Source organism: Budorcas taxicolor, chromosome 1, assembly GCF_023091745.1.
Source record: "Budorcas taxicolor isolate Tak-1 chromosome 1, Takin1.1, whole genome shotgun sequence".
NCBI lineage: Eukaryota > Metazoa > Chordata > Mammalia > Artiodactyla > Bovidae > Budorcas > Budorcas taxicolor.
Genome location: NC_068910.1, coordinates 147,411,864 through 147,439,863, shown reverse-complemented (window position 1 = coordinate 147,439,863; position 28,000 = coordinate 147,411,864). Strand labels below are relative to the sequence as shown.

At 52.6% G+C, this 28,000-nt stretch overlaps 2 protein-coding genes across 2 annotated transcripts; both read left to right on the top strand.

The window, feature by feature from the left end:
* Positions 1 to 278: 278 nt before the first annotated feature.
* Positions 279 to 16,018, top strand: DVL3 (dishevelled segment polarity protein 3). The gene is made up of 16 exons (XM_052638211.1): positions 279 to 463; positions 5,834 to 5,903; positions 6,401 to 6,522; positions 6,641 to 6,750; positions 6,943 to 7,078; positions 7,254 to 7,347; positions 7,563 to 7,632; positions 8,243 to 8,382; positions 8,549 to 8,625; positions 8,734 to 8,801; positions 8,956 to 9,105; positions 9,702 to 9,833; positions 10,019 to 10,186; positions 12,820 to 13,035; positions 13,123 to 13,533; positions 14,376 to 16,018. Exons 1-16 carry the CDS (start codon positions 303 to 305, stop codon positions 14,405 to 14,407), a joined length of 2,157 nt encoding a protein of 718 aa, XP_052494171.1. The 5' UTR covers positions 279 to 302; the 3' UTR covers positions 14,408 to 16,018.
* A 1,665-nt stretch (positions 16,019 to 17,683) lies between these two features.
* AP2M1 (adaptor related protein complex 2 subunit mu 1) lies at positions 17,684 to 26,687 on the top strand. The gene is made up of 11 exons (XM_052647430.1): positions 17,684 to 17,807; positions 19,779 to 19,895; positions 21,696 to 21,961; positions 22,679 to 22,761; positions 23,372 to 23,507; positions 23,598 to 23,739; positions 24,244 to 24,363; positions 24,468 to 24,603; positions 24,707 to 24,804; positions 25,312 to 25,423; positions 26,078 to 26,687. Exons 2-11 carry the CDS (start codon positions 19,822 to 19,824, stop codon positions 26,210 to 26,212), a joined length of 1,302 nt encoding a protein of 433 aa, XP_052503390.1. The 5' UTR covers positions 17,684 to 17,807; positions 19,779 to 19,821; the 3' UTR covers positions 26,213 to 26,687.
* The last annotated feature ends 1,313 nt before the right edge of the window (positions 26,688 to 28,000 follow it).

Below are 28,000 nucleotides of genomic sequence, written 5' to 3'. Positions count from 1 at the left end.
TGGACCGGGCCGCGGCCCAGCGCCGGGAGGGCCGCGGCCACCGGAAGAGTCGCCGAAGTCAGCCGAGCCGGGAGAGTGGGGAGCGGAAGCGGCGGCCGCGACCGCGGCAGGCGGCGCTGGGACCCGGGAGCGGCTGGAGAACAAGGGAGCTGGCGCCGCGGCCGGCCGCGGAGCTGGGCTGAGCCGCTGGGCCGCGCCGAGCGCCGCTGCCCCCGCCGCCGCCGCCGCCGCCGCCGCCCGAGAGGCCCGGCCCGGCCTCCCGAGCAGGCAGCGCGGGGGCCGCCGGGCCCGAGGCCGGAGCCATGGGCGAGACCAAGATCATCTACCACCTGGACGGGCAGGAGACGCCGTACCTGGTGAAGCTGCCCCTGCCCGCCGAGCGCGTCACCTTGGCGGACTTTAAGGGCGTTCTGCAACGACCCAGCTATAAGTTCTTCTTCAAGTCTATGGACGACGATTTCGGGTGAGGATGGCTCCGCCTCGCCTCCAGGGGACCCCGGCCACTCCGCTTCTAGGGGCCCACTCGACCAGTTCCGACGCCACCCCACCCCCACCCCCCACGCCTTGCAACGCTGGCTTCTAGCCCTACTCTGGATTCTAGGGGCCACGCGGCCATTCGGCCCCCGTTGGCTTTTTCAGAGGCTGGACTTTCAGCCCCTCTAGGGGCTCCTCTTTCCCCTCTTGTTTGGGACCCTGGCCCCCTGGTTTAAAGGGGACGTTCAACTCCCTAAGAGCAGTCAGTTCCAGCTCAGTCAAGCTCCCTCACCTCCTCAGAAACCAGCGGCCCACACAGACAGACACACCCCCTATACCCATTCCAGAGTGCAGTCCCCAGCCCTCCTGCCAACGGAGCCACCTTTCTAGCAGAGACTCAGGGTGTTTGGCACTCGGCCTTCGCCTTCTCCATCTTTTCAGCTCCACAACTCCGAGCCATATTTGGAATATGGAGCATCTAGGGGCTATGCTGTGGGACCTTGAATTGGCTGAGGGTTGCTCAGGCTGTAAACTAAGGGCTGCAGCTCTGATGTTTACTTAGGTGTCTCCTCTGTCCCCTGTGGGCCGTTCGGGATGTTGTCAGGGAGCAGGGCGCCTCACCCCCGTGGAGGAGTCCCCGCGAGCCCAGGTGCAGATTCCCTCGCAGAACAGAGGCCTCTTTCCTCCAGATGGTGGCCAAGGAGGAGACCTTGGAAAAGGCCTCAGAGCCTGAATGAGAGGGCTAGGAAGGGTCTCTTGGTGTTCATCCTCCCCCCCTGGCAGAGTCTTCTTCCCCCAGCTGCTGGGCTTTGGACAGGCGGAGTTTGGAAGCAGTGACTTCCCCTTTAAGAGGGGATGGAATGTTGGAGAAGGAAGGTTCTGTAGCAGCTGGCCTGGGAGGGGGAGCCTGGCTGATCCCCTCATCCTCCCCTCCAACTCCCAGAGGGCTGGGGAGGGGGAGGCCCTCACACTAGCCTGCCCCGCAGTAACTGGGCACTGGGCCTGAAGGCCTGCGGCGAAGGCCTTCCTGGGCCCTACAGGCCTAAAGGCTGCCTCTCCAGCTGTAGCCTGAGGCCTACAGTGCTCTTCAGAGCCGAGGCCCAGATCTGAGTAAGGGGAGACATTCTTCTCCCTGGTGTTCATCACTCTGGCTTCTCTCCAAGGCCCCTAGCCCTCCTGGCTCTGGGATGCTAGCACCTTCTCTGTCTTCTGCCTGGCATGTTTTCATGTCACCTTTCCCCCTGGAACTCAGGGTTTGATGATCCCATGAGCTCATATGTGTGAAAGTGCTTTATAAGGTGGGAAGTACTATGCAGCTTCTAACTGTCCTTGATTCTGTTGCTGTTCCTGCCTTGGGGTGGAGTACTCCTGGTGTAGTAATGATTGCCTGGCTCCAGTCCAGAGACAGACACCCCCGATTGGAAGATGGTGAAGAAGGATCCATCTGCAAGGGGTGGGAGGGTGGGGGGACTTGGGGAGATGCCTTGGTCTGGTAAGGGAAGAGTGGAGTTAGAAGAGACCAAGATACTGCCTCAGGGTATGGGATAGGGGAAAATCAGCTGGAGTCCAGTGGGGCCAGCCTGGGGCCAAGTGCCTTAAGGGACTAGGTTAGGCCTGTGTCTCTACCCTGTATTCATCCCAGAATCCACTAGTCCGAGCGCCCCCACCTCCTAAACCTAGACCTCTGTGGGCCACCTCCCACTGTCCTCAGGCTGCTGTCAAGCCAGGCCTAACTGAAGTCATAGAGGGCCCCCATTACAGCTACTCACTGTTGACTTAATATCTTTGAGTCCACTGTCAGTCCACTCACTCTTAGTTTGACCCAATCAATAATATGGAACCACAGGTCTGATTTTCTATTTATATTTCTTTCTAAACTATGCTTAAAAATATTTAACTCTTGAGTTAAACATTCATTCAGATACTCCTGAAACCATCTTGCATTAATCAGTGGTACTTGAACTTGAACCATCTTTTGTAAAATATTAGAGTAGGCCATTTTAGCAGTGTTGAGAACAATGGTAAAAATGAAGTAGAGGAGATTGATCTTGTTTATCCCCAGAAGGATTAATGATAAGGAGACCTGGTAGGGCTATCTTGTCACAGATAACTAATAGCTGATGAATGTATATATCTATATTTCATTTATTAAACTCTTTTCATGGTGCTTATAGTGTGTAGACACTGATCTAAATGACCTTCAAATCTTTACTCATTCAGATCCTCTTAACAGTCCTGTGGAACAGGTAGTAATATCTTCAGTTTATAGATGAGGAAACTAGAGCACAGAAAACTTCAGTAACTTCCTTATCCAAGGTCACACAGCTAATAAGTGGCAGAGCTTATTAGGAACCTGGCTCCAAAGTCAAGGCATTAATCACACAACTGTAGGTATTATTATCACCATCACTTAACAAATACATCCTCTCTGAGGGAGATGCTGAGCCTTGGCAAGCTGAGGAGGTGACAGGGCTGCCCCCTATCCTAGCCCCATGGTAAGGAGTCAGGCAGGGCCCTGTGACCCCTGCTGACAGATGGGGAAGTGGGTCAGGGAAGGAAGGCTGCTGTTTCCTCCAGCTCTCCAGGCTCACTCACCAGGTTCTGGTGTGCAAGGTCTGAGGACTCCCAACCCCCATCTGGTCTCCAGAAATATTTGTCAAGCTCAGGGTAGGCCCGGTCCTCTTAAATTATTTGAGATATAGAAATAAACATTAAACATTTTCAGCACTGAGGAGATGGTGGATGGGAGAACAAGCTACTAGAGGGGCCATGAGCTGTGGGAGGAACAGCACGGGCCGCTAAGCGTGTTGCTCCCGGTGCCACATCCCACATTGGCCTGGCTCTGGGCCTTCTACCTGGGGTACTTCTCTTCCCTGATCTTCTCCAGGTCCAAATTCTTTCTTCTGGGTTGTACTTTTGAAAGTTATGGCACTTATTCCTGTTTATCCTTACACCTACCCTGGTCATAGCCAGGAGCCTACACTCAGTAATACTCAGCAGATGTCTGTCCGGGAAACACATCTGCTGCCCTTACAGCTCCGATCGCTTCCGCTTGCAGCATACGCACATGAACTGTGTGCATTGGTCAGTTCCTCCAAGAACAGGGCAGGCTCCAGGTCTGATGCTTCTTGAGCACCATGCAATGGCGAGCACAAAACTTACAGCCCACTGGGCTCTCAGCAAAGGCTTTTTTTACTTGATTGAACAATGAGTGATAAGCAGATTTGTTTGGTCCCTGCCCTTAGAAACTTACACCTAGTTAGAAAGAGAGTATGGATCCTGCAAAAAATTGACAAAGTTAATAACTAGTTTTTAGTGTATGTCTGGCCCATGTCAGGCATTTACAAATCTCACTTACCAGGATGAGAAAAGGCTTGGAAAAGTTAAGAAAATTCTCTAAGAGAGGAGGGCTAATAAGTGGCAGAATTGGAATTTGAACCCAGATTTGTCTGATTCCCCTTGGTATGTATTTGTATGTGAGTGTATAAGTGCTGCGGAACCCTGAGCCATTTCAGCTCCATGGTGGGAGGGGGAGGCCTGTCTGAAGTCCCTCAAGGCTGCTGAAGATCAGCTGATCATTGTGAGTCAGCAGAGCCTTGGTGACCTGTCGGTGACCCCCACAAAGAGAGGAAACATCTGTAGTGTGGAGCTGTGTGGTGGGGCCTCCAGGGGGAGGGGGTGGTGGGGACCCAACAGCATTTTCCCACCACAGGGGTGCTGAGACCCTCTCCAGAGAAGGTCACAGTCCTTGCCCCATGGCCCACATACCTCCTTTCAATTTGAGCCCCAATTCCCATGGGGGCTACAAGCTTGGGGTCCCCTGCGATCAGACTGGCTAGTGGGTCTGAGCTATGTCTGTGTCTCTGTTTTCTAGTCTGTTCTGTCTCCAGGCTTTCTGTGGTGCGCCTACGCAGGATGATTTGAGCTGCTTTCTTGGGGTCGCTGTGGGGTTGAGGAGTCAGAGCTGAATGGGAGGGAGGAGGGTATGCTCAGCCTTTGAACTTGGCTGTGAGTCCAGGAATGTGAGCATCACTAGGAGCCAAGCACGTCCCTAGCTCTGGGCAGGAGCTGCTTTAAGAACACGGGAGGACTGGGCTTCCCAGCCTCCTTCCTGTCTTCCCTCTCTGCTTGGAGCTCCAGGCACATGTCCTCCTCTTGCCCTGGATCACAGCTTTCTAGTTCTGAGCTCCTGAGATGTCTGATGCAGTCTGGCAGGGGGTGGAGGGGAGGGGGGTGTAAAGCTTTTCTGTTCCCTTTCCTGGCCCCAAACTATAGTTATAATCTGACTTCTTGCCTCACTGATGCACCAGGCCAAACTTCACACCTGAGACTGTATGCTACCTGCCTCGCCTATACCCTGCATCACTGTCTCCCACAACCCCACCCTCCACACAGACCCACATCACCTCCATCACTGTATGGGAAATAATGTGAAATACCCTGGGAAGAATATAGGCTTTGGAGTCAGATGAGCTTAGAGTGGAATTCCAGCCCTGACATCTAGCTCTGTAACCTTGAACAAGTTTCTGATTCTATTTCCTTATTAATAAAATCAAGATCATATTGTCTATACAGTGAGGCTGATGTGAAGATTATACATTCTAACTGTAGGGGGATAAGATGGTATAATAGGTAAGAATAAAGGCTTTGGAATCAGGCTGACCAGAATTCAAATTCTAGCTCTTCATTTATTAATTGTGTGACTGTAGGTGAATTTCTGAACCTGCTGAGCCTTGGCTTCCCCATCTGTATCTATTTTACAGCATTGCTGAGAATATTAAATGAAGTAATACTAGTAAACTGCTTAGCTCAGTGCTTGACCCATAGTACATGCTCAGTAAATGAAGGGAGTTGTTACCAGTGTCATAGTGGCAGTGGGGGATGTTTGGTAAATGCCTTCTCCCCTTCTCTTTTCTAATTTCCTTCAATTCCTCATCCACACCTCCCAGAAGAATGTCAGGATTCCCAGCTGAGAAGAGGGCAGTGATAAGGGTGTGTTTTTCCCTAGTTTAGGTTCAGAGGGAAAGATAAAATCTAGCACAGGAGAGCCATGTTGGGGGATGAGTACCGCTCTTGAGATTCTAGGGGTGACTGCGCTCAATGAGGACAGTGATTTATCAGGTGTAATTTTCAGTCACTCGATGGCCAGGAGAATGCCCCAGAAAGGCAGCTGGCCCGGGCATGGCTGGTGTCCTTCTGGTGGTGATAAAGATCTGTTCCTGGGTTACCGCCCCCGCTCCCATTTGAACAGGCTTATGCTGGTGGTTTGATTCCCAGTTCAGGGTAGAGGAGCCCCTGAGAGTTGGGGTTGTATTTCCCACCCCAGAAAGCTCAGTCTGACGCCCTCCCTTCCCTGCAGAGTGGTGAAGGAGGAGATCTCGGATGACAATGCCAAGCTGCCCTGCTTCAATGGCCGGGTGGTGTCCTGGGTAAGGAGCTCGCCTCAACCCTCTCTCCACCTGCATTCCTGCAGTGAGCTGGATGGAGGAAAGGCATTGCTGAGACCGTGGTTTGATTCTTCAGTATCTGAATCTTCCTTGAGTTTTCTAACTGAACTCTCTCACTCCAGATCATGTTATAGCCTTGGTGAAAAGTGAGAGTGGTGGGAAGTGGGGAAAGGGACAGAAGTACACACTGGAGACAAAAAACGTCTCCTCTGTCCTTTGTGGCACTGGTCAGGTTTCCTTCTGTCACGTGCCGACCTCTACCTTGGACCTCTGACCCTTGTTCTCCACTCCCATTCCATTTCGCCAGCCCATGCCTTTCAGCCTCCTCGTCGTCTCAGCTGACCTTGCACAGTCCTGTCTCTTCTCCCCCCATGGCCCCTGCTTCATTCTCCCCAAGTCTTCATGCCCTGCCAGAAGCCAGCTAGCCCCTTTCCCTGGGGCCTCTGTGCCCCAGTACCCAAGCATCTTCTCCCCATCAGCTGGTGTCGGCTGAAGGCTCACACCCAGAACCAGCGCCCTTCTGTGCTGACAGCCCGGCAGAACTGCCACCGCCCATGGAGCGCACAGGAGGCATCGGCGACTCCCGGCCCCCATCCTTCCAGTGAGTGTGACCAGAGGGTGGGGAGAGCCCCTGGGGGAGGGCTGCCTCAGCTCAGCTTGGCTGGGGGAGGGGGCCCCCAGCCTGCGCCCTCCCCCACCGAGTCCTCTCTTCCCTACAGCCCTCACGCTGGTGGGGGCAGCCAGGAGAACCTGGACAACGACACAGAGACAGACTCCTTGGTGTCTGCCCAGCGAGAACGGCCACGCCGGAGGGATGGCCCAGAGCACAGTGCGTCCTCCCTGAACCCACACCTTCCCCACCCCCAGCATCTCTCCCTGCCCCTTCCACCCAGCTACCCAACTCTCTGCCTTCCTTCCTGAGCTCTGGATAGGCTTGGCCCCAGTACAGCCCCTGGCTCGTCCTTGCCTCCTTCCCTCCTTCATCAAGTACTGTGAGCCCAGCTGCCTCCATCCCCTGCAGCAACCCGGCTGAATGGAACTGCCAAGGGGGAGCGGCGACGAGAGCCAGGGGGTTATGACAGCTCCTCCACCCTGATGAGCAGCGAGTTGGAGACCACCAGCTTCTTTGATTCAGATGAGGATGATTCCACCAGCAGGTGGGGCTTTGGTTTTCTGGGTACTGTGGGACAGGTGACCCGTAGGAGCCCTGACCCCTGAGGATGCTGGGCCTCTGGGGAGGATGTGGGCTTTGTGGTGGGGACCCGGGCCCTGCGATGCCTCTTTGGGATAGGGCTGCGCCAGCCTGGTGGGGAACGACTGTGGGCCCCACAGGTTCAGCAGCTCCACAGAGCAGAGCAGCGCCTCACGCCTGATGAGAAGACACAAGCGGCGGCGGCGGAAGCAGAAGGTTTCCCGGATTGAGCGGGTATGGGGCCAAGACGCTGGGGTGGGTGGAGCAGATGGAGCCCCCCTGCCCTCAGCAAGACGAGAGTTTGTGCTTCCTTCGATCCCTCCCCTTGGGTCAGGGTATAGCATCCTAGAGGGGAGGTGGTGCTGAGGGCTAGCCTTGAGGAAGAGCTCGGTGGGAGCAGTGAGTTCCTGCCACCCCTGCCTGCTGCTCAGGGCCTCTGTCTATTCCAGTCTTCATCCTTCAGCAGCATCACGGACTCCACCATGTCACTCAACATCATCACCGTCACTCTCAACATGGGTGAGTCTCGTGAAATGACACTTCCCAGCACCTGCTACGTGCCACACCGGGAGTGCAGAGAGATACACGATATGTTCCCTTCCCTCAAGGAGCTCTCTTTCATAAGCATAAACTGCTACATACACTGATCCATTCAGTATCTCATGATCAGAGCTATGACAGAGATAAGCACTATGGAAGCAGAGAATGGCACCCAGGAAGGCTTCCTAAAGTGATTCTGATGCTTCCCCACTTTCCGATTTCCATCCCTTGCATTCTTGGTCTCTGATTTCTGCCCTAGGTGTTCTTCTTTAGGAGGTAGCAGGATGTAGTGAAAAGAGCCCCAACTTTGGAATTTAAATCTGTTTGAACCCTAACTCTGCCACTTCATGGCTTAGAAAAGTTGCTCAAATTCTCTGCACCTCATTTGTCTTCTCTGTAAAACAGGATTGAGTTCCTACCTCGTAGCCAACAAGGATTAAGTGAAAGTATGTTTGAGTATGCAGAATACAGTGCCTGATTCAAGTTCAATAAATGTTAGTTCTTGTCCCTTTCTACCCTTTTCTAATGAAGGGCTTAGAATCTGGGTAGGAACGTTGTTCCTGTCTCAAGTTCTTATTACTCCCTGTAGAAAAGTATAACTTCTTGGGGATCTCCATTGTGGGCCAAAGCAACGAGCGTGGTGATGGAGGCATCTACATCGGCTCCATCATGAAGGGTGGGGCCGTGGCTGCTGATGGACGCATTGAGCCAGGAGACATGCTGTTACAGGTACCATTGCCCACCCTGGGTGGTGGTATGGATGGAGACGGGGAAATGTCCACGCCCTCTGCATCCTGCTTCTTGGTATGGGGAAGACCCCCTAGCCCACCAAACTTAGCTTCCCTACCATCTCCCTAACACAGCTGTGTATTCCACTCCTGGTCCTTTTTCCCAGGTAAACGAGATCAACTTTGAGAACATGAGTAACGATGACGCGGTCCGAGTACTTCGGGAAATTGTACACAAACCAGGGTATGGATGGCATTGGGAAGGAGAGGGCAGGTATTTCTGGCTAACAGGGAAGGGGCTTGGTTTGGCCTCCACACATCCTGCCCTCACTAGGGACACCCTTGCTTTCAGGCCCATCACCTTGACTGTAGCCAAGTGCTGGGACCCAAGTCCACGTGGGTGCTTCACACTGCCCAGGAGTAAGTGGATGGGAGACTGGGCCCTAAAGCTGGTGCTTAGCATATGTGAGCCCGGTCTCTCCTTCCTTCTGTGTTACCCTGAACCTCACACCTACCCTACTGGGCCAGGCAGTGGGCAGGGCAGGTAGTCCCTGACTCCTCATCCTCCCCGCAGGTGAGCCCATCCGACCCATTGACCCCGCGGCCTGGGTCTCCCACACTGCAGCCATGACCGGCACCTTCCCTGCCTACGGCATGAGCCCCTCCCTGAGCACCATCACCTCCACCAGCTCCTCCATCACCAGCTCCATCCCTGACACAGAGCGTGAGTGTCCAACCCTGACCCCTGGGTCCAGCACATAGGACCAGCTGGAAGGGACTGCTGAAGGCCCACCTGGAGACTCTTGCTTGAGCATCCGAGGGAGCTGGAGAGGAGAGTCGGTCTGTTCCAGCCACCTCACTCTGCAGTTTCCCTCAGTGGACACTGACCCTCACCAAACCGTTTGCTTCTGAACCTGTACTGAGCACCCAGTAAGCCTCAGTTTCCTCTTGTAAAATGGGACTGATGATATGCACTTTACCAGGCTTCTAGGGTTTAATGAGAGGATACAAGTAAAACATCAAGCACAGTGTGTGGCATAAAGTAAGCGCTCAGTAAATGACTGCCTTTCTATTATCACAGCATACATTGTACACTGGGCTAAGCACCTTCATTTATATTATTTAATTCTCTCTTCAAATATCCTTGTAAAATAGATATTAAAGTCCCTATTTTTACAGAAGGGGAAACTGAGTGTCCCAAATGTTGGTAATTTGCCTGACATTGGTCCATGTTATTAGGCAGTAGAGCTGGAATGCCAACTCCTGTGTGCTTGACTCCATAGCCCCTTTCTGCCTCACCATTCTACCTCCCACCCCCAGGCCTAGACGACTTCCACCTGTCCATCCACAGTGACATGGCTGCCATAGTAAAAGCCATGGCCTCCCCTGAATCCGGGCTAGAGGTCCGTGACCGAATGTGGCTCAAGATTACCATCCCCAACGCTTTCATCGGTGAGAGGGCCCCATGGTGGGATGAAGGATGGGGTGGAAAGTGGTGGGGCGGGGCAGGCCAGGACCCAAGAACTCCCTTGGGCCACCCCTTGGAGTTGGAATCAGCACCAGCCTCATGGCTCCTGTGAGGTCAGAAGAGCCCAGGTCTGGTGGGCCTCCCAATCAAGTGGCAGCCTTGCCCTCAGGCTCGGATGTGGTGGACTGGCTGTACCACAACGTGGAAGGCTTCACTGACCGGCGAGAGGCCCGCAAGTATGCCAGCAACCTGCTGAAAGCCGGCTTCATCCGCCACACTGTCAACAAGATCACCTTCTCCGAGCAGTGTTACTACATCTTCGGCGACCTCTGTGGCAGTACGTGCCTCCCCAGCCTCCTTGCCCCGTCTCCTGGTTGAAAGTGGGAGTGGCCTGGGTGGATGTGCAGCAGACTCTAGGGAACCCAGATTAGGGGGCAGCAGAGCTGGGGGAGCCTCAAGACCTGACAGTTCTGTGTGGTAGAGGCAGAGCCCAGACCAGGTCTTAGGCAGAGCCCACACCAGTTCTTCACTTCCCTGCCCAGCCCCCTTGGGGCTGGCGTTTTCTGAGTGCCTGCTCTGTGCCTGGCACCATGCTGGTTGTTTCTAAAGCATCATCTCACTCTCACTCACTCCTCACAACCTCCCTAAAGCCCTTGGGGAGATGATTCTGTTTTCAGATGAGGAAACTGAGACTTATATAAGTTAAGTAGTCTACTCCAGGTTTCACAGCTGGAAGCAGAGAAGCGAGACCTTGAGTCTAGGTCTTTCTGGCTCCAGAGCCTTTGTTCTTCCCACCACATCAGGGCTGTCCTAGGTATACAGTGCTGCAGAAGCATTCCCCCAACAAGGCCAGTCAGAGTTCCTAGCCCTGATTCCTGCTCACCCTCACAGCAGATTCCACTAAGACAGAAACTGGAGCTGGCCGGAGGCCTCAAGTCCCCAGCCTCCTCAGAAGCTATGCCTTCAGCTCCCCTGAAGCTATGCCTCACACTGAAGCTGGAAAATCTGTGACAGGGCCAGCCTGTAGAGGACTCTGCAAGCTGTATCAAGGGATCTGGACTTGATCGTGAGACAGTACAAAGCCAGTGAGGGTTCTTAAGCAGAAGTCTGCAGGGAAGCCCCATTCTCCAGAGCCAGTAGACAGCCCTTGGAGAAGGGAGTCCTCAAAACAGGACAGCAAGGCTCAGGATTGGGAGCTGAAGCCCAGCCTCAGAAGCCAGTTCTGCCTCTGCTTCAGCTTAGGTTCAAGGCCCTAGAAAGGCTGTTCTTATGGAGTACAAGTCCCTGCATGGAGGGGAGTGTCCCTGGGCCTCAGCAGCTCCAGCATGGCCCCATGGAGGAGGAGTAATAGATGCATAAGGCTTTGGAATTAGACAGTTCTGAGTTCAGATTTTAGCTCCACCCTTACTATGTGAACATGAATAAGTGACATACCCTCTCAGTGCCTCAATTTCTTGATCTGTAAGATGGAGTTAATAGTAAAACCTATCTCATAGGTTTGTTTTGAGAATGATATAAGCTTAATGTATATAATGCTTTTAGCACCATGTTTGGCCCACAGTAATTGCTCTAAAAGAAAAAGCTTACCCATTTATCATATATTTAATTGATTCTAAGAAGAACATTTTTTCACATTTCAATATCTGAAATTGGAGTGCATCTAATAATCAGTGACTCCTTAGACTCAATCAAATATAATTATTATTATCATTATTTAGGAGAAGGCAGCCCTGGCCCCAAACCTTCAGAGGCACATAAAGCTTCTCAGGATAGGTGTGGCTTTTGCTCAGAGATACTGTGAGATACTGTCTATCCCAAGGACATTCTGGTCTTCTACCCATGGACCAAGTCACCAGAAGCCGAGCTCAGGGAGATGCTGGCAGAACAGGCCTTTTCCTTTGTACTGGCCAAGGTCTACTCAGCTGGGAATATTGCAAGCTCAAAGGGAAGAGCTGGGGACTTGGGTAGCCCAGGAGCACACAGTCACTGCCCATGGGATGACAGCCTAGTGGCTGAAGTAGTCACCAAGTCAGCTGCCTGCTTCCTACCACCACCACCACTCATGCTAGCTTCTGGCCTTGACCATGGATGGTTTGGCTGGTAGACTTCATCGGCTGCCTCAGCTCCCTCTCCTGACTCCTCCTCCCATATAAGTTTGGGTCAGCTCCCTTAAGGGCTGGGATCAAAGGGCTCAGCCTGGATCTAACAACTGGCCCCTAGGGCAACTGCAGCTCTCAGAGCTCTGGAACCTGGTACAGATGGGGTGTGATCTTAGTCCTAAGTGAGTGAGGAGGGCAAAATTTCACCTAAATTTCCCCAAACTACTCCTTTCTTCTTACTAATGCCCTCATCTGGAAAGGTAAAGTTAGCAACTCTGAGCTTCTACAGTTCGGGTTGACCTCTTCTGGCTGGTCATTTAACCTCTCTGGACTTCACTGTCCTCATCTGGAAAAAAAAAAATGCGACTAAACATACCTTCCTCATAGGGTTGTGATAACACTTGCATGAGATGAAGTGCTTCGTATTGTGCCTGATGAAGGGCAGGTGTGCAACACCTGGTGGCTATCTGGTATTTCAGCCTCCCATACTCCGCTCCCTACCATTTACCCTCTAAGCGAACTGAGGAGAAAATTGCCAAATAAGAATTTTGCCCCTTCTTCCAGCCCACTGAGGAAGCAGGAGAAACTGGGCATCTGACCATCTGAAGTGGTGACTCGGGACCTTCCAAGGGACGGTTTTCTCTGGGCCTGTCTCTGCAGGGTCTCCCTTCCTACCACCTCTGGAGGGTGGCAGAGGGGGTCTGAAGGAGTGAGCGATCTCTGGCCTATCCCTCTTCCCATTCTGGCAGCCACTGCTGTCGCTGGCTTCCCAAGCACATCCACCTGACCTAGGCTGGGGATCTCTCTGCTGACTAAGGGTGCGGAGGCATGGGACAGACCCGGCTCATGCGTCCTCGGCTTCCCTCCACAGACATGGCCAACCTCTCCCTCCACGATCACGACGGTTCCAGCGGCGCCTCCGACCAGGACACGCTGGCCCCTCTGCCGCACCCAGGGGCCGCCCCTTGGCCCATGGCTTTCCCTTACCAGTACCCGCCACCCCCACACCCCTACAATCCGCACCCAGGCTTCCCAGAGCTGGGGTACAGCTATGGCGGGGGCAGCGCCAGCAGTCAGCACAGTGAAGGTAATGAGGAGAGGGCCACGGGCGAGCCCCAGGCTTCCTCCACAAGCTCTGAGTGTCTCCCGCCCCGTCCCTGCTTGTCCCCTGCAGGCAGCCGGAGCAGTGGCTCTAATCGTAGTGGCAGCGACCGGCGGAAGGAGAAGGACCCTAAGGCCGGGGACTCGAAGTCGGGCGGCAGTGGCAGCGAATCGGACCACACGACCCGCAGCAGCCTGCGGGGGCCGCGGGAACGGGCGCCCAGCGAGCGCTCGGGTCCTGCCGCCAGCGAGCATAGCCACCGCAGCCACCACTCGCTGGCCAGCAGCCTGCGCAGCCATCACACGCACCCAAGCTACGGCCCCCCTGGGGTGCCCCCTCTCTACGGGCCCCCCATGTTGATGATGCCCCCACCGCCCGCGGCCATGGGGCCCCCGGGAGCCCCTCCGGGCCGCGACCTGGCCTCCGTGCCCCCCGAACTGACCGCCAGCAGACAGTCCTTCCGCATGGCCATGGGAAACCCCAGTGAGTTCTTTGTGGATGTGATGTGAGCAGGGCCCCTCCCCCACTACCATCCTACCCCGCCCCAGGCTGGCTGCGTTCCTCTCTCCGTCCGTCTTTTTTATTTTGTCTGGTACCTGAAAGGGAAATAAATGGAACTAAATCCAGGCGCGCTAACTGCTCGCTGGGTGCAGCGAGGGTGGGGTGCACCCACTGATCTGCAGTGCAGCCCTTAACCTGCCACCAGCCCCAGCTTGTCCCTCTGCCCACTAACTGCTGCGCAGGACTTCCCAGGATCGTTCATGTCCCTGGGACCCAAATGGCTAGTGCTGCTCCTTACCCTCCCCTAACCCCCTACACACATATTTCAAGAATTGACCCCAGAAGTGCGCTTGAAGACCTGCATACCCGTCATCCCTGCCTCCCCTCTCCCAGTTCCTTTTCACCATTCATTTAGCGGCATCATCCCTCTATTCTTGCATGCATGCCAACTTCTTGACTTTTTCCCTTAATACTGACACCAAAAAAGACTTGCTTCATCTGCCCCTCCTCCTAACTGTCCCCACCTACTGCCTCAGCCCTGCACCCTAGAGCTGCAGTCCCCTCCAGTAACCATGCATACTAACCCTGCCTGCACGCAACCTTAGCAGAAGCCCAGAGGGCACCCTCAGTTGCTTGAGCTGCTAGCAGATCCCAGGGAACATCTCTGCTCTGCACCCAAACCTACACCCACCCCATGCCTGCCCCATGTGCTGGTTCCTTCAGACCCCTAACCCTGCTAATCAGCAGGCTCATCTCACCTCTGGGCTGAAACATTTCTTTTCTTTTCTTTTTTCCTCTCCCAATTTTTCCTGGGCCTGGAGCAGCCAAGAATTTCGGGCTGTTTGACTTTCTGTGAGTCCCCAGCGAGAGGAGGCCCAGCCTCTGAGGAGACCAGGAACCTTGCTTCAGCAGCCCCTCAGGGCTTTCCAAGGATATTCAGCCCCTATACCCACACTTCAACAAACATGTCAAGTCACTAGACTTCTGAAAATCACCCCAGCCTCTCACCCACCTACGAGAGCCTCTGTTCCCCTTTCCCCAGAGAGTTCTCTGCTCTCTCATTCCCTCTCTCCCTTTTTCTCCCTCTCTGTCTGTCTGTCTCTCTCTCTCTCACACACACACACGTGCCTATGCAAGTTCACTTAAGCCTCAGGGCTGGTCCCTGACCAGAGGGCTGGACCCTCTCTCCCAGTCCTCTCCCAGGTTGTGGGGCTGGTCCCCTGACTTTTCTCTCTTCATAGCCCTCACACCTACCACACATGTGCCCATCATCTTCCTATCTGAATAAAGCCCATAAGCTGGACTCAGCACAAGATACCCCAGGCAACTAACAGTGTTTTCACAGTCATCATGATAACTCAGAGCAAGGTTGGGCAGGAGGACTTCTGGGATTTCAGATAGAGTACCAGGTTTTGTGGGGTGATTTTTTTTCCTTAACCGTATTCTCCCATTTAAACAAATCACAGCTTTCTCTATGAGCCTCTTCTATAAATTCTGGCTCACCTAGGCTTCCATATTTTTAGACCTGGGGTGTCAAGAGTAAGATGAAGTCCTAAGCTCCCAAGTTTTGGTGTAAACCAGGGTAGGGGTATTTTGGCATTCATTCATTTAACACATATTCCCGGTGGGGGGGGTGCCTAAGGGCTGTGTTAGAAGTGTAACTCAGTCTTGTCTTCCTTCTGGGAGCTCTAGGTTTGCTCCCAGCCCAGACCATGGTTGCCTCTAGCCACTACTATGGGGCTGCCTCCTGTACTTCTCTTCCTCCTCTGGTTTCGCCATCTCTGACTCTCTTGAGGATTCTTCCACTATTGCTCATGCCTTAAGGGTCCCTGTATTCCATCATTGGTCCACTTCTCTTTCCTCTCTATTTACTTCCAAAATAGAATCATCCATCCTGATGTCAACTGCCATTGATATGCTGGTGATTCCCCAATATATATCTCCATCCCTAACTGCCCTTTATCTTTAGACTGGTATTTTTATCACCTGCTGGATATCTCCTTGGACATGTCCAGATAGACTCAACTCTTTCCCTCCGTACCGCCAAGTATGTTCCTCCTGAATTCCAATCCTGGTTACATTCATCACTCTTCATAGGCTCACCAGCTAGAAACATTTATGGGCTTAAATTCCTTCCCATATTTTACTAGTCAGTATATCATATCCATTCCACTCCAAGTTTTCTTGAATTTGGTCCTTCCTCTCCCCTCTGCCTCTACTCTAGTTCACAGGAGCTTGGGATTTGGAGTCAGGTTATTCTGGGTTTGAATCCCAACTCTACTACTTTTTGGTTGTGTGATAAGAGAGTTATTTAATCTCTCTGAGCCTCAGTTTTCTCATGTGTAAAATGATAATAATACCTACCTCACAGGGTTGTTGTGAGGATTTAAATTAGATATTGTACGAAAAGTGCCTAGCACAGTGCCTGGCACACAGTAGAATAGGTGCTCAATAAATGGTAGCTATTATTATTACTACTACTACTACTATTATTATCATCATTATTATTTACTCTAAATTGGTAGGGGGGTAGGGTAAATATTGAGACTTCCCTGGTGGTTCAGACAGTAAAGCGTCTGCCTACAATGCAGGAGACCCAGGTTCGATCCCTGGGTTGGGAAGATCTCCTGGAGAAGGAAATGGCAACCCACTCCAGTATTCTTGCCTGGAAAATCCCATGGACGGAGGAGCCTGTTAGGCTACAGTCTATGAGGTCGCAAAGAGTCGGACACGACTGAGTGACTTCACTTTCTTTCACTTTCTTTAGGGTAGGTATTGAGGACAAATCTCCTAGAAAGGGAGGAGTAACCCTTGAGTGCTGGTTCAAGAATTAGACGTGCCTGTACTCAGTCGCTTCATGGCTTAAGACTGTGACCCTGATCTGTAGGAGGTCAGATTTTCATCCTGCCATATTCTGGTTTCTATCAGGAGAATTCTAGGAATAGTAGGATTTGCAATTAGGTTTGCCCTTTCTTGCCCTTGCTTCCTCTCATGATGGGCTCGGCCCTGCCTAGGGAAGGCAGCATGGTATCTCTCCCTACAGAAAGAGAAGAGCCAACAGATGTTCTTCAGGTCCTGCAAGAGCCAGGCAGGTCTTTCATGTGCTAGGATTGGCTCTGTCTCCTCTTAGCTTGAATGTGAAGATCGTTTATCAAAGAAGGGATTTCAAATCCCATGTCCAGTTAAACTCAACTTGCCAACAGTTTTCTAAGCCACATATATGCCTGTCAGTAGAAGACACACAGGTCCTGACCTTGAGGACCTCACAGTCCCATAGGTATATAGTTGAGGTAGAACACAAACATATTTTGAAAAATTTTAGCTTTTCTTCTAAATATTTGATTCCTTACTCCCTGCCCCCTACCTTAAGTCTTGATTCCTGGGAAAAGGTTCATGTCTAGAACAAGTATACCATGCAAAAAAGCTTGGGGAAATCAGAGGTCATGTTATAAAGCAGTTAACTCAGCACAGACACTTCTGCTGCCAAGTCCTGTGCGTGTGTGTGTGTGTGTGTGTGTGTGTGTATAAAATGACAATCAGTCCTCGGACTCCGGAGACTGAAAGGCCTACAGCAATTCAAGGCTTAACAGATGGGCTTCAACAAATGGCAGTAATCCTCTGCTGCTGCTGCTGCTAAGTCGCTTCAGTCGTGTCCGACTCTATGCGACCCCATGGACTGGACTATGCAGCCCACCAGGCTCCGCCGTCCCTGAGATTCTCCAGGCAAGAACACTGGAGTGGGTTGCCATTTCCTTCTCCAATACATGAAAGTGAAAAGTGAAAGTGAAGTCGCTCAGTCGTGTCCAACTCTTAGCGACCCCAGGCTGAGGCTCTCACAAACTCTGAAAGAGGAACAAGAAGGATTGCAGAAACTACAATTCCCAGAATGCTCAATGAGGAAAAGGAAGTGAGCATAGCAGCGTATTCTGGATTGTGTATTTCGGGAGGGGCCGAATAAAGCCCCTCCTGCTTCTCCCCCAAGGCACGCCTAGCCCCTCCTTCGAGTCTCGAAGGCTGTCGGTAGTTGTAGTTCTACCAAATCTAGGGGCGCTTAAAATTGTAAGAGATTAGGCCGAGAGGCCTGTTGGGATTTGTAGTCTGCGCCTTCGGCGGGTGCGCACGCGCAGTTGAGGCCGGGGCGGGGCCGCAACACTGCAGTGAAAGCCGAGGCAGCGGGCAGGCGAGCAGGGGGCGGGCGGACATCTTGGGATCTGGAGAGTGGCCGGGCCGGCCGAACAGAGGGCCGCGGACACCAGGTGAGCTCGGGATCTGGCCGTACGGGGTGAGGGAGGACGCCTCCCTGGCTGCCCAGCTTTGCCGTTCACTGCACTGCGCTACGCGGAAAGCAGCCCACACCCGGGAGTGGCCTCAGCCTTCAGATCAGAAAGGGAGCTGACGGCGGGGCGGGGGCGCCCGGGGCGCGGTTGCAGGACGGGCGCGGAGCGATGGCCTCCACCTGACCCGCCCGGAGCTTCGCTTGAGAGGGAGACCCTCCTGGAATCCTTCCAGACAGGGACGCCGCGCGGCGGCCCCCTCCCTGAGATTGTGACAACCTCCTAGCCCTCGGCGCCTCCTCCTCCCGGGGCAAGGACAATTCCCCCATCCGCTAGGACAGTGACACCTCCTTGTGCCGCCTCCTTGAACTGTGACAAGGTCCCCACTCTGCGGCACCCTCTTCTTGCAGTTGAGTGACAGCCCCCGCATGCCGTGGAACCATCTTTACCCGTGATGTCCTCCCCGGGGCGAAAAGCCCACCACCCGCGCATGCTTGTACACCTGCATACCACAGCAAGCTACGTCTCCCCAGCTTTCCCTTATTCACCACTGTTAGTCTCACTCTGCCGTGTTTTCCTCTTCAAAGCCTTGACCTTTGCCATACTGGAAACTCTTTTTCTCCAGGTGCCCCCACCAGCTCTGTTGCTGCTGTGGGCTCACTTGAGTACACTGCCTGGCTGTTGCTGCTAGTCTATCCCTTAACTAAATATTCCTTTCCTGACCTGGGCACCATCTCTGCTTCTCTGATGCCCTGAGTTCCCTACCACCTGATCCCTGTGAACTTGCTTCTTTGCCCAGGGCTCTACCTCCATTTTGCGCTTTCTCTTCTGGTCTCTGGGACTGAGGAATGGGAAGTGTCCACCACTTTGAGAGACTTATTCTCTCATCCTGGGACACCTTGACTGCTATAATAATACACTTTGTTTTCCAGTTTAGAAACTGAAAGTCTCCTAAACTGCCCCTCTTGTGAAATTAACACCAAGGCTAATCCAGGAAATATAGAACTAAACCCTTTTTCTCCTTGCAAACAATCTGAATTAGTTGGACCCAAATAATTTAGAAAGTTCCGGGATTCTGCCCCTTGTTTTTAGGCATTCAGGTCAGAAATGAATTATGTTGCAGGTCTGGAATCAGAATTTCTACTGGACGGATCTCTTGATCTTATGAACCTGCTCTCCCCTTCCTCACAACACCCCTGTATTCTTATTTACTTGGGAGCTGAGGGGGAGCTTCTCTATTTCAAAGAGAGGTGGTCAGAAATAACTAATAAGCTGCTTGGGTCACTGAAGTGTAGTCTGTCAGGGCTGGGGCCTTTCTCCTCTGCTCTTTTGCTTGTTTATTTGACTGCCTGGGAGAGGTTGGAGCAGCACTCCTGGGTTGATGTCAGGGCCTTAGGGCTCTCTTCTCTCCTCCCTAATCCCTGCACACCCTTTCCTAGAATGTTTAGACTTTTGTGAATTACAGAGTCAAAGGTTCAGGCCATGCTGCCTTCTCTGAAGGGTAGTGGAGGCTGAGAGTAGCGCTCCTAAAGTTTTGCCTGGGGGCCCCAGGCCTGAACCAGCTGGAGTAATTCCTACCGCCATTCCTGCAGCCACAGGCAGGCCTTTGCAGTGACTCACCAGCTAGAGCCTGATTGAGAGTCTGCACAGGAAGGGGCCTTGCTGAGCTCAGCGCTGTGAAAGGGGGAGGGGGCTACTCTGGGCTCAGTCCCAGGAAAGGGAGGGTCAGAACGGCCTTAGAATCCTGGGCCTAAGTCCCTCTCCTTTTCTCCCAGTATGGGATAAACAGGAACTGGGGCCTGGTGAAAGGGAGGGGCTTGGCTGAGAGGACTGTAGGGTCACTTGCTGGAGGGTTGAATCAGGAAAAAGGCCCAGCCAGTGACCTGGACAGCCCCTTAGGGGACAGGGCTCAGATTCTGCCGCCTTCCCTTACACTGCCCCCATCTATCCTAGGTCTCTTCTCAGAGCGATGGGCTGCGAAGACTGAGCTGCCGCCATGATTGGAGGCTTATTCATCTATAATCACAAGGGGGAGGTGCTCATCTCCCGGGTCTACCGAGATGACATCGGGTGAGTGCCCTGGCTGAGCCAGCTGTGCCCCCACTCCCATCCCTCCTCTCCAGCATGCAGGGCCAGGTCTCTTTCTCCCAGAGGCTTGATCTGGACTGTTCCCCACCCCTTGCTGCATCCTGGATGCTCAGCTATTACAGCCTGGTTCCCATTAGGTCTGGTGGTATTGGCCAAGCAGCCAGTTGCTGGCCACTCAGTGGGACCTGTGAAATGGCAGGACCCCCACAGTCCTAGGAACTCCTAGCCTTGCTGCTTCCTGTTCCCTGTAGTGACAGACCTAGTTGCTGGAGATGAGTGCTTTTGCTTGAAGGGTTGATCCCTTCTCTGAGAAGGGAGATCTGTCTCTAGCGGGTGGAATTAGTGGTCATGCTGGCAGTACTAATCTAAGTCTTGCTCTCAAAAGCCCTTCTTGTGGTGAGAGCCTTCACTGGACTCTTCAGGCTGCCGAATCCTCTCCCACTCCCTTTCTCAGGAGTCAGGCTGCTGACTCAGCTGTTTTTAGTTCCTCTTGGCTACTCCAGGAAGAGAGGTGGTGAGCAAGCCTGAGGCATTCTCTGGGTCACCAAGGGATGGGCAGGGAGGCTGTGCTGCTTTTCTGGTCTATCAGAGTAGACCAGGAACAGCTCCTTGTCTGTGTCCTCAGACCTCTACCAGGAGACACAGCCTCAGTTATTCTGCCCCACCCTGCATGCCACTGACCTTCCTTGACAGAGGGGACTTGTCCTAGCCTCAGGAGCTCTGATGAGATTAGGTTCCTCTGGTTCATGCTGCCCTGTTTTTCTTCCTGGAATTGCTTAGACTAGACAGAGATGGGCCTGCTACAGTGGCTCCCAGCTTCATGGCAAATGGGGATAGCCTGGCCTTTGTGCCTGTTTGTTGGCTGGTGGTGGGGCATGAGCTAGAGACATGGCAACGCCTGGCATGCCTGTACCCATCCACGCCCCTCCTCCGGCCCTGGAGGGCCTGGCTGAGCCGACCAGGGCACACACTGTCCTGCATGCCTTGCTGTGCTCTCCACCCCTTGCCTGTGGCCCATCTGCTTCCGCCGCATGGTGTGTGCTGCCCACCCCAGTGTGTTGTGTCTCTAACCCTCTCTCTCGTTACTGTCACTCTCCTCGTCCCGGTGGCGTCATTTCTCTCATCCCATCTCATTGGCTGCTGTAGCAATAGGTAAGCGGCCTGTCAAGCTGCTGCCCAGGCACAGGTGGGTGGGGGCCCCTGCCCCCCCATCACTGTTCTCTTCATTCTTTTTTTCATCCCTGAACTTGCCCTGGAATTAGATCCTGGACAAGCATGGGTGACCCAGCTCTGTGACCCCTTGGCTTTTCCCTCAGTATATTAGAGCCTTCTCTGAAGGCATGCTGGCTTTGCTACCTTCTGGAGGACTCAGCCATCCCCGCTGGTGGAAAGGCTGGAGAAGAAGCAGGGTCTCTCTCTTCTCTGGGCCTGGAGCTTACTGAGAAGCTATAGAGGTGGCAGCAGGGAAACTGCAGCCAGGCATGGGAGTCAGGAACGTATTTCTCTAAATCCGATAGACGTCACTTTATTATCTGCCCTACTGTCATTGCCACTTGACTTCCCTGTCTCTCGTGGCCAGATGTCAGCCTGGCTCTGGCCCTTCTCTCGGGCCCCTGCTGGGAGGAGTCTTAGAAAACTGGCCCGACAGTTAAGGCATTGGCTTTCGAGTATGTGTCAGGCTTCAGCAGAGAGGAGGGTGGCTATCTGTTAGCAGCTGTGGTTGATCCCCACGGAGTGAGGTGTGCCTGTACTGAGCAGCCTCTGTGTACTCTTTTCTCTCAGGAGGAATGCAGTGGACGCCTTTCGGGTCAATGTTATCCACGCCCGGCAGCAGGTGCGCAGCCCCGTCACTAACATCGCTCGCACCAGTTTCTTCCATGTTAAACGGTCCAACATCTGGCTGGCAGCTGTCACCAAGCAGAATGTCAATGCTGCCATGGTCTTCGAATTCCTCTATAAGATGTGTGACGTAATGGCTGCCTACTTTGGCAAGATCAGCGAAGAGAACATCAAGAACAATTTTGTGCTCATATATGAGCTGCTGGACGGTGAGGCTGGTGGGGCAGTGGGTCCCGGGTGGGCATAAGCTTGGTGGGGCCTGGCCTGGAGGTGGGAGTAGGTCTGAGGCTCGCTCCTGTGCTCTCTAAACTTTGTTTCCTGTATGGTCTTTTGAGCCAGGAGGAGGACAGTCCAAATCCAGACCTAAAGACTGATCTGAAGTGAATACAGAAATAGGCTAGCGAGTAGAGGTGGGGGAAGACCGAAAGGTCTTTTGGTGGCTGGTCCTCCTGCTGTTCAGTTAAGCACATTTCATTCTCTTAACCTTGTGGTTTGGGCCTTACTACACTGACTGTCCTACCAGCTTTTCATATCAAGAGCTGCCTCAGAACCTGGATGAGGATGTGATATTACAGGTTCCTCTGGATGCAGTTATCTCTGTAGGGTATGATTTAAGTGAACTGAGTCCTTCCACCTTCCCACATCAACTCTCTGTATTTTAAGGGCTTAGGGCTTCTGGACTTCTTACCCACTGGCCATGTGACTCTTCTGATTTTTTTTCTATTTGAAAAAAATGTGATGTTTTAACTGTTTTCCTATAAAGCATAAATTCTAGAGTAAATGCTACAAAGCTAGAAAAATCTTGCTGTAGATAATGCTACAATGTCTTTTAGAGCTATGCTGGACAGATGTATCCAGGCCAGGAGGGATGGGAAGTAGGAGCCTTCAGCTTTTTCTAGGAGCTGATGAATCCCTTCCTTTTGCAGAAATCCTAGATTTTGGCTACCCACAGAACTCGGAGACAGGTGCATTGAAAACCTTCATCACCCAGCAGGGCATCAAGAGCCAGGTACTCAAACTGTCCAGGCTATAGACAGGGTGGAGCCCAGCTTCCCTTCATCCCAGCTGGCCCCCAAGCCTTTTCTGAGCTGACTCGTGAGCCCATCCCTGATAGGAAGTGCTGGCCTGAGCCTTCTGCCATGACTGCAGGCCTGTTTTGCTCTGTGTGGCCTTCTCCCACCCCTGGAGCTTGCCAACTCAGCATCTCTATTACTGGGAATACAGCTCAAGCAGTTTCCTTTTATGTTGCAGGGAGGGGGGTGTGGGCTGCTCTGGAGGCTTGATATTCCTCAGGAGGAGAGAGCCTGGGTCCCCTTCTGGGATCCAGGCTTCATAGCCTTCTCCTCCTTTTCTGCCTGCCTCTTCACATCTGCGCTCATCTGCTGCTTCCTGTGGGCACCGTGTTGGCTCTGTGTTCTCCAGCATCAGGTAAGCTGTTCCCTCAGCTTCCACCCTTGCAGCTTTGCTCAGTTTTCTCCAGGCCCTGCCCCACGGGGGAAGATGGGTCACATGGTGTGGACTAGAAGGGTGAGGAGATGAGGGTGGAGTAGGGATGGAGATAAGAGAATTGAAGGGGACGAGGAGTGAGGCCTTGTTGTTTGTCTCTGCACCCCACATAGACAAAAGAAGAGCAGTCTCAGATCACCAGCCAGGTGACCGGGCAGATTGGCTGGCGGCGGGAGGGCATCAAGTATCGCCGGAATGAGCTCTTCCTGGATGTGCTGGAGAGTGTGAACCTCCTCATGTCCCCGCAAGGTGAGGGCCCTCGCGTGATGAAGCTGGAGGGGAGCCAGGGCAGGATATTGGTCCTGACTCAGCTGCTTCTGGTTATCTGTCCATCACCAGGGCAGGTCCTGAGCGCCCATGTGTCAGGCCGGGTGGTGATGAAGAGCTATCTGAGTGGCATGCCTGAGTGCAAGTTTGGAATGAATGACAAGATCGTCATTGAGAAGCAAGGCAAAGGCACAGCTGATGAAACAAGCAAGAGGTGCCCAAAGCAGGGTAGCTGGTGGGAGAGGGTGGACCTTGGATGGCTGAGCAGAGCCTGGTGAATCACAGGTTCCTTCTAGATTGCATGTCTGCAGTAACGCAAACTCTCACTTCCCAAGGGTGTGCTTGGCTGGTTGCTCTTAGTATCTGTGTTGAAGAGATGAGGGGGTTGTCCTCACCCTACTCAGAGTAAGCCCGTTTTTTTTGGTCCCAAGGACCAAGATTCTTCTGTACATACTGGTGGTCTCTGCCCAGTATGCCTGAAACTTGTGTTCCATACAGCAGAACTCTCAAAAGATAATGAGTTTGCAAAGCTTCCACTCATCCGTAACTCTAGGAAAGGGACCCCCAAAGTGAGAAAGCTGTATTCTGGCAGCTTTCCATAGATTACAGTGCAAGCCTTGTCCAGGCTGTTGCAGCCTTTGTGGGTGGGTGGGACTCCCAGCCCGACTCACTGCTGCCATCCTCGTGTACCAACAATACCTTCTATCCCTGCTTGCAGCGGGAAGCAATCAATTGCCATTGATGACTGCACCTTCCACCAGTGTGTGCGACTCAGCAAGTTTGATTCTGAACGCAGTATCAGCTTTATCCCACCAGATGGAGAATTTGAACTCATGAGGTGCCAATGGGGTGTGAGGAGCAGGGGTTACTATTGGCAGAGAACAGGGAGAGGGGGGAGGACAGGCTCTGCTGTGCCAACCTAAAGCTGTCACACCCCTGAAGGTATCGCACCACCAAGGACATCATCCTTCCTTTTCGCGTGATCCCACTAGTTCGGGAAGTGGGACGCACCAAGCTGGAGGTCAAGGTGGTCATTAAGTCCAACTTCAAACCCTCACTACTGGCTCAGAAGATTGAGGTGAGGATAAGGGGTTTAGGGAGGAGGCAGCACTTGTCTCTAAGTATAAAGGCAGGTGATGTCAGGATTCAGTAGAGCTCCCTGACACGTGTGTCACTTCTAGGTGCGGATCCCAACCCCACTGAACACTAGTGGGGTGCAGGTAATCTGCATGAAGGGGAAGGCCAAGTATAAGGCCAGTGAGAACGCCATCGTGTGGAAGTGAGTCTTTCCTTCGTGAGAGCACAACAGGGCTCAAGAAGCCTTCGTGTACCCTCTTGTTAAGTGTTACCTTTTGTTCGAGCACGTGTGTGTATTGGGGGAGTGGGGGTGACTGCTTCTCCTGGAGCCCCTGGTTGTGTCCTCATCCCTTGTACCTCTGTGCAGTTGTGCACATGCCTGCACTGAGGTACATGCATGCATGCTTTTATCACGATTCTTTAACGTTTCCCCATTTGCCCTTGTACCTCTGTGAAGTAGAGAGCAAGGGATAGCTTGGCCATGTGTCTAAGCAGAAACTGCATGCAGCCCGCAGTGCTAAAGGAATAACAGACCCAAGGTTTCATAGCAAGAGGTTATCAGAGTCCTCACCACCTTGCCTTGCCCTGGCACCTCCCCTGAGCTTCTGGGTTCTTTTCCCCCCACAACCTCCTTAAAGGGGCAGTAACCCCCCTTGAAGTTTTCTTAGCCACCAGGGGCCCGTGCTGCCTGTTGACCCTGTGTTTCCAGGATCAAGCGCATGGCAGGCATGAAGGAATCGCAAATCAGCGCTGAGATTGAGCTGCTGCCCACCAACGACAAGAAGAAATGGGCTCGACCCCCCATTTCAATGAACTTTGAGGTACGGCAGAGAAGGGGCCTAGAGCAATGTGTGCTAGCAAAGACCTTAGAAATCCTTCAGTCAACCTCTGCACCTACCACCTTGCTGATGATGAAACTGAGACCCCTGAGAGAAGTGATTTTAATTCACAGACCCATTTCTTCCCCTGCAGGCTTCCTCCTAGAAATTGATATTCACACTGACAGAAATCTTTGACTTCCTTTGGCTTGTCATAAAACAATTCTTAGGAAAAACTGAGATTGCTTGCATGCTCAGTAGGACACAAGACAGGAAAATGGGCTGACTTTGCTTTATGCACATTAGACGTGTAATTTTTTCCACCGTACTGTTTAAGTCCATAAAACTGAGCAGGATAAGTGTATTTTAAGGTAGGTCTTTGGTTGCTGTCACCTGCTGATTAAAGGAACTGATTCAGGTCATCACAGGCAGGGCCTGACTTCACACCCAAACCACAGATTGCTAGTTATTCTTTCTTCTTTAGTAACCTCTTAGGGGGCCCCTCACCATCCCAGCTTCCCAGAGCTTCTTTCAGGGTCCCAGTCATTCAAACCCTTCTAGTAGAGAGATGAGGTAGGGCAGGGCTGTGGAACCTCCCCACGGAGACCGGCTATGAAAGGAAGGCCACATCCCTAACTGGAGCTATCCCTTGCCCAGGTGCCATTCGCACCTTCTGGCCTCAAGGTGCGCTACTTGAAGGTGTTTGAACCGAAGCTGAACTACAGCGACCACGATGTCATCAAATGGGTGCGCTACATTGGCCGCAGCGGCATTTATGAGACCCGCTGCTAGCTGCCTGGTGGCCGCTAGCCCACCTCCCCACCCACCCTCTTCCACAGGTCTGGGTGCCCTCGGCCACCACACATCAGTGTCTCCTCCCTCCTGCTTTGCTGCCTGCCCTTTGCACTAGCCCCCGAGTCTAGGTCTGGACCAAGCACATTGCGAGTGGGACTGGTGGAGCAGTCCCTGGGCTCCCTGAACAGGGTGGTTTCAGAGGCTCCTACCCCACCGTCCATCTGCCTGCCCTAGCCCACTGCCAGGCTCTTGAGTTCTGTGACCAAAGCCAAGTGGGCTCCTTCTCCTCCCCTCTCCTGTGGCCACATCTCTGGAGTGGGAGGGTTGGCTGCCCCTCACCTCGGAGCTCCCCCAAAGGCCAGTAACGGATCCCCAGCCCTCAATTCCTACTCTGCTTTGGGATAGTGTGAGCTTCATTTTGTACACGTGTGACTTCGTCCAGTTATAAACCTAATAAACTCTGTAGAACGGAGCTGCTGGCTAAGTGTTGAAGTGGGAGCTACAGGGGAGAGGGTTTGGTGGGACTGCCCCTCCCCTGTCTTAACTCAGCCTTAAGTGGAATTCTCTTTTGTCATAACTTAATTGTTATGTTCCTCAGGGCCAACCAAGCCCTTACCCTGACAGCTATTTCCCCCAGAATGCCCCGCTGATAGCCTCAAGGGCAAGCAGCCCCACCTGGCCTTAGTTCCCTGATGGTAGAAATTCTTAACGAAAATCATCCTCAGTTTTAGGCAGGTATTTTTCTGATTAGCAGAGATTAAGCAAGGTGTACATTTGGTCTTCCCAGCCATCCTTAGAAACTGACTGAGCTCTTAATTTTATCCTCCTCTTAGTTATTCAAGCTTCCCAGACCTTGGGTATGTTGTAAAAAGGAAAAATTTCACTCTTCCCGGGCCTCTTATGGGCTCCCCCCGCCCCCCGTGGCTGAGTGGTAAAGAATTCGCCTGCAATGCAGGAGACCAGGCTTCGATCCTGTATCAGCAAGATTCCCTGATGGGGGAAATGGCAATCCGCTCCAGTATTCTTGCTTGGAAAATCCCATGGACAGAGGAGCCTGGCGGGCTACAATCCATGGGGTCACTGAACAGGCAGGCAGGCCTCTTAGATAATTCCTCCCTCCATGCTTCCCCCTTGCCAAAGAATTGTGTGAACAGGACCCTGAGGGGAATGCTCCATATTCTGCTAATGTGTTGGAGCAAAGATCTGCCATCACCAGTTTTTCCTTGCTTAGTCTCTGCCTTTTTAAACCTAAGAAACCTATTAAGAGAAAATTTCAAACAAGTAGAAAATATGTAATGAACTCCCATCATAGTGGTTCAACTTGTGATCAGCTCTTTAATGTTACATCCAAACTGTTCATGCTTAATCCAAGTGTCCTACAAAAAAACTGTCACAACTTACATCTGGATCCAAACAAGGTCCGTTGATTGGTGGATGCTTGTAAAATCTTAAAAGCCACAGGTTCTCCCTCAGCTTTTGCAATGTTGTTGAAGAAACCAGATAGTTTTGTAGTTTCCCTGTGAGAATTCCACTTTCCCTGTGTTTCAAATAAAATGGAAATCTTTATTCCTCAATGACAAAACGATGAATGGCTGTGACTTTAACTGACAATTTTGGAGCCAGTTTGGAAGAATATTCACATTAAATGTGAAGCGGTAGCATTTTGAGGAAATGCCTAACTTTTACCCGAGGGAAACACTGAAAGGCAATAGCCTTTTACGGTCACTTACTGAGACTCAGGTTGCGGAGAAGTCTGCTTTGGGTGTAGGTTGGGAATACTAATGA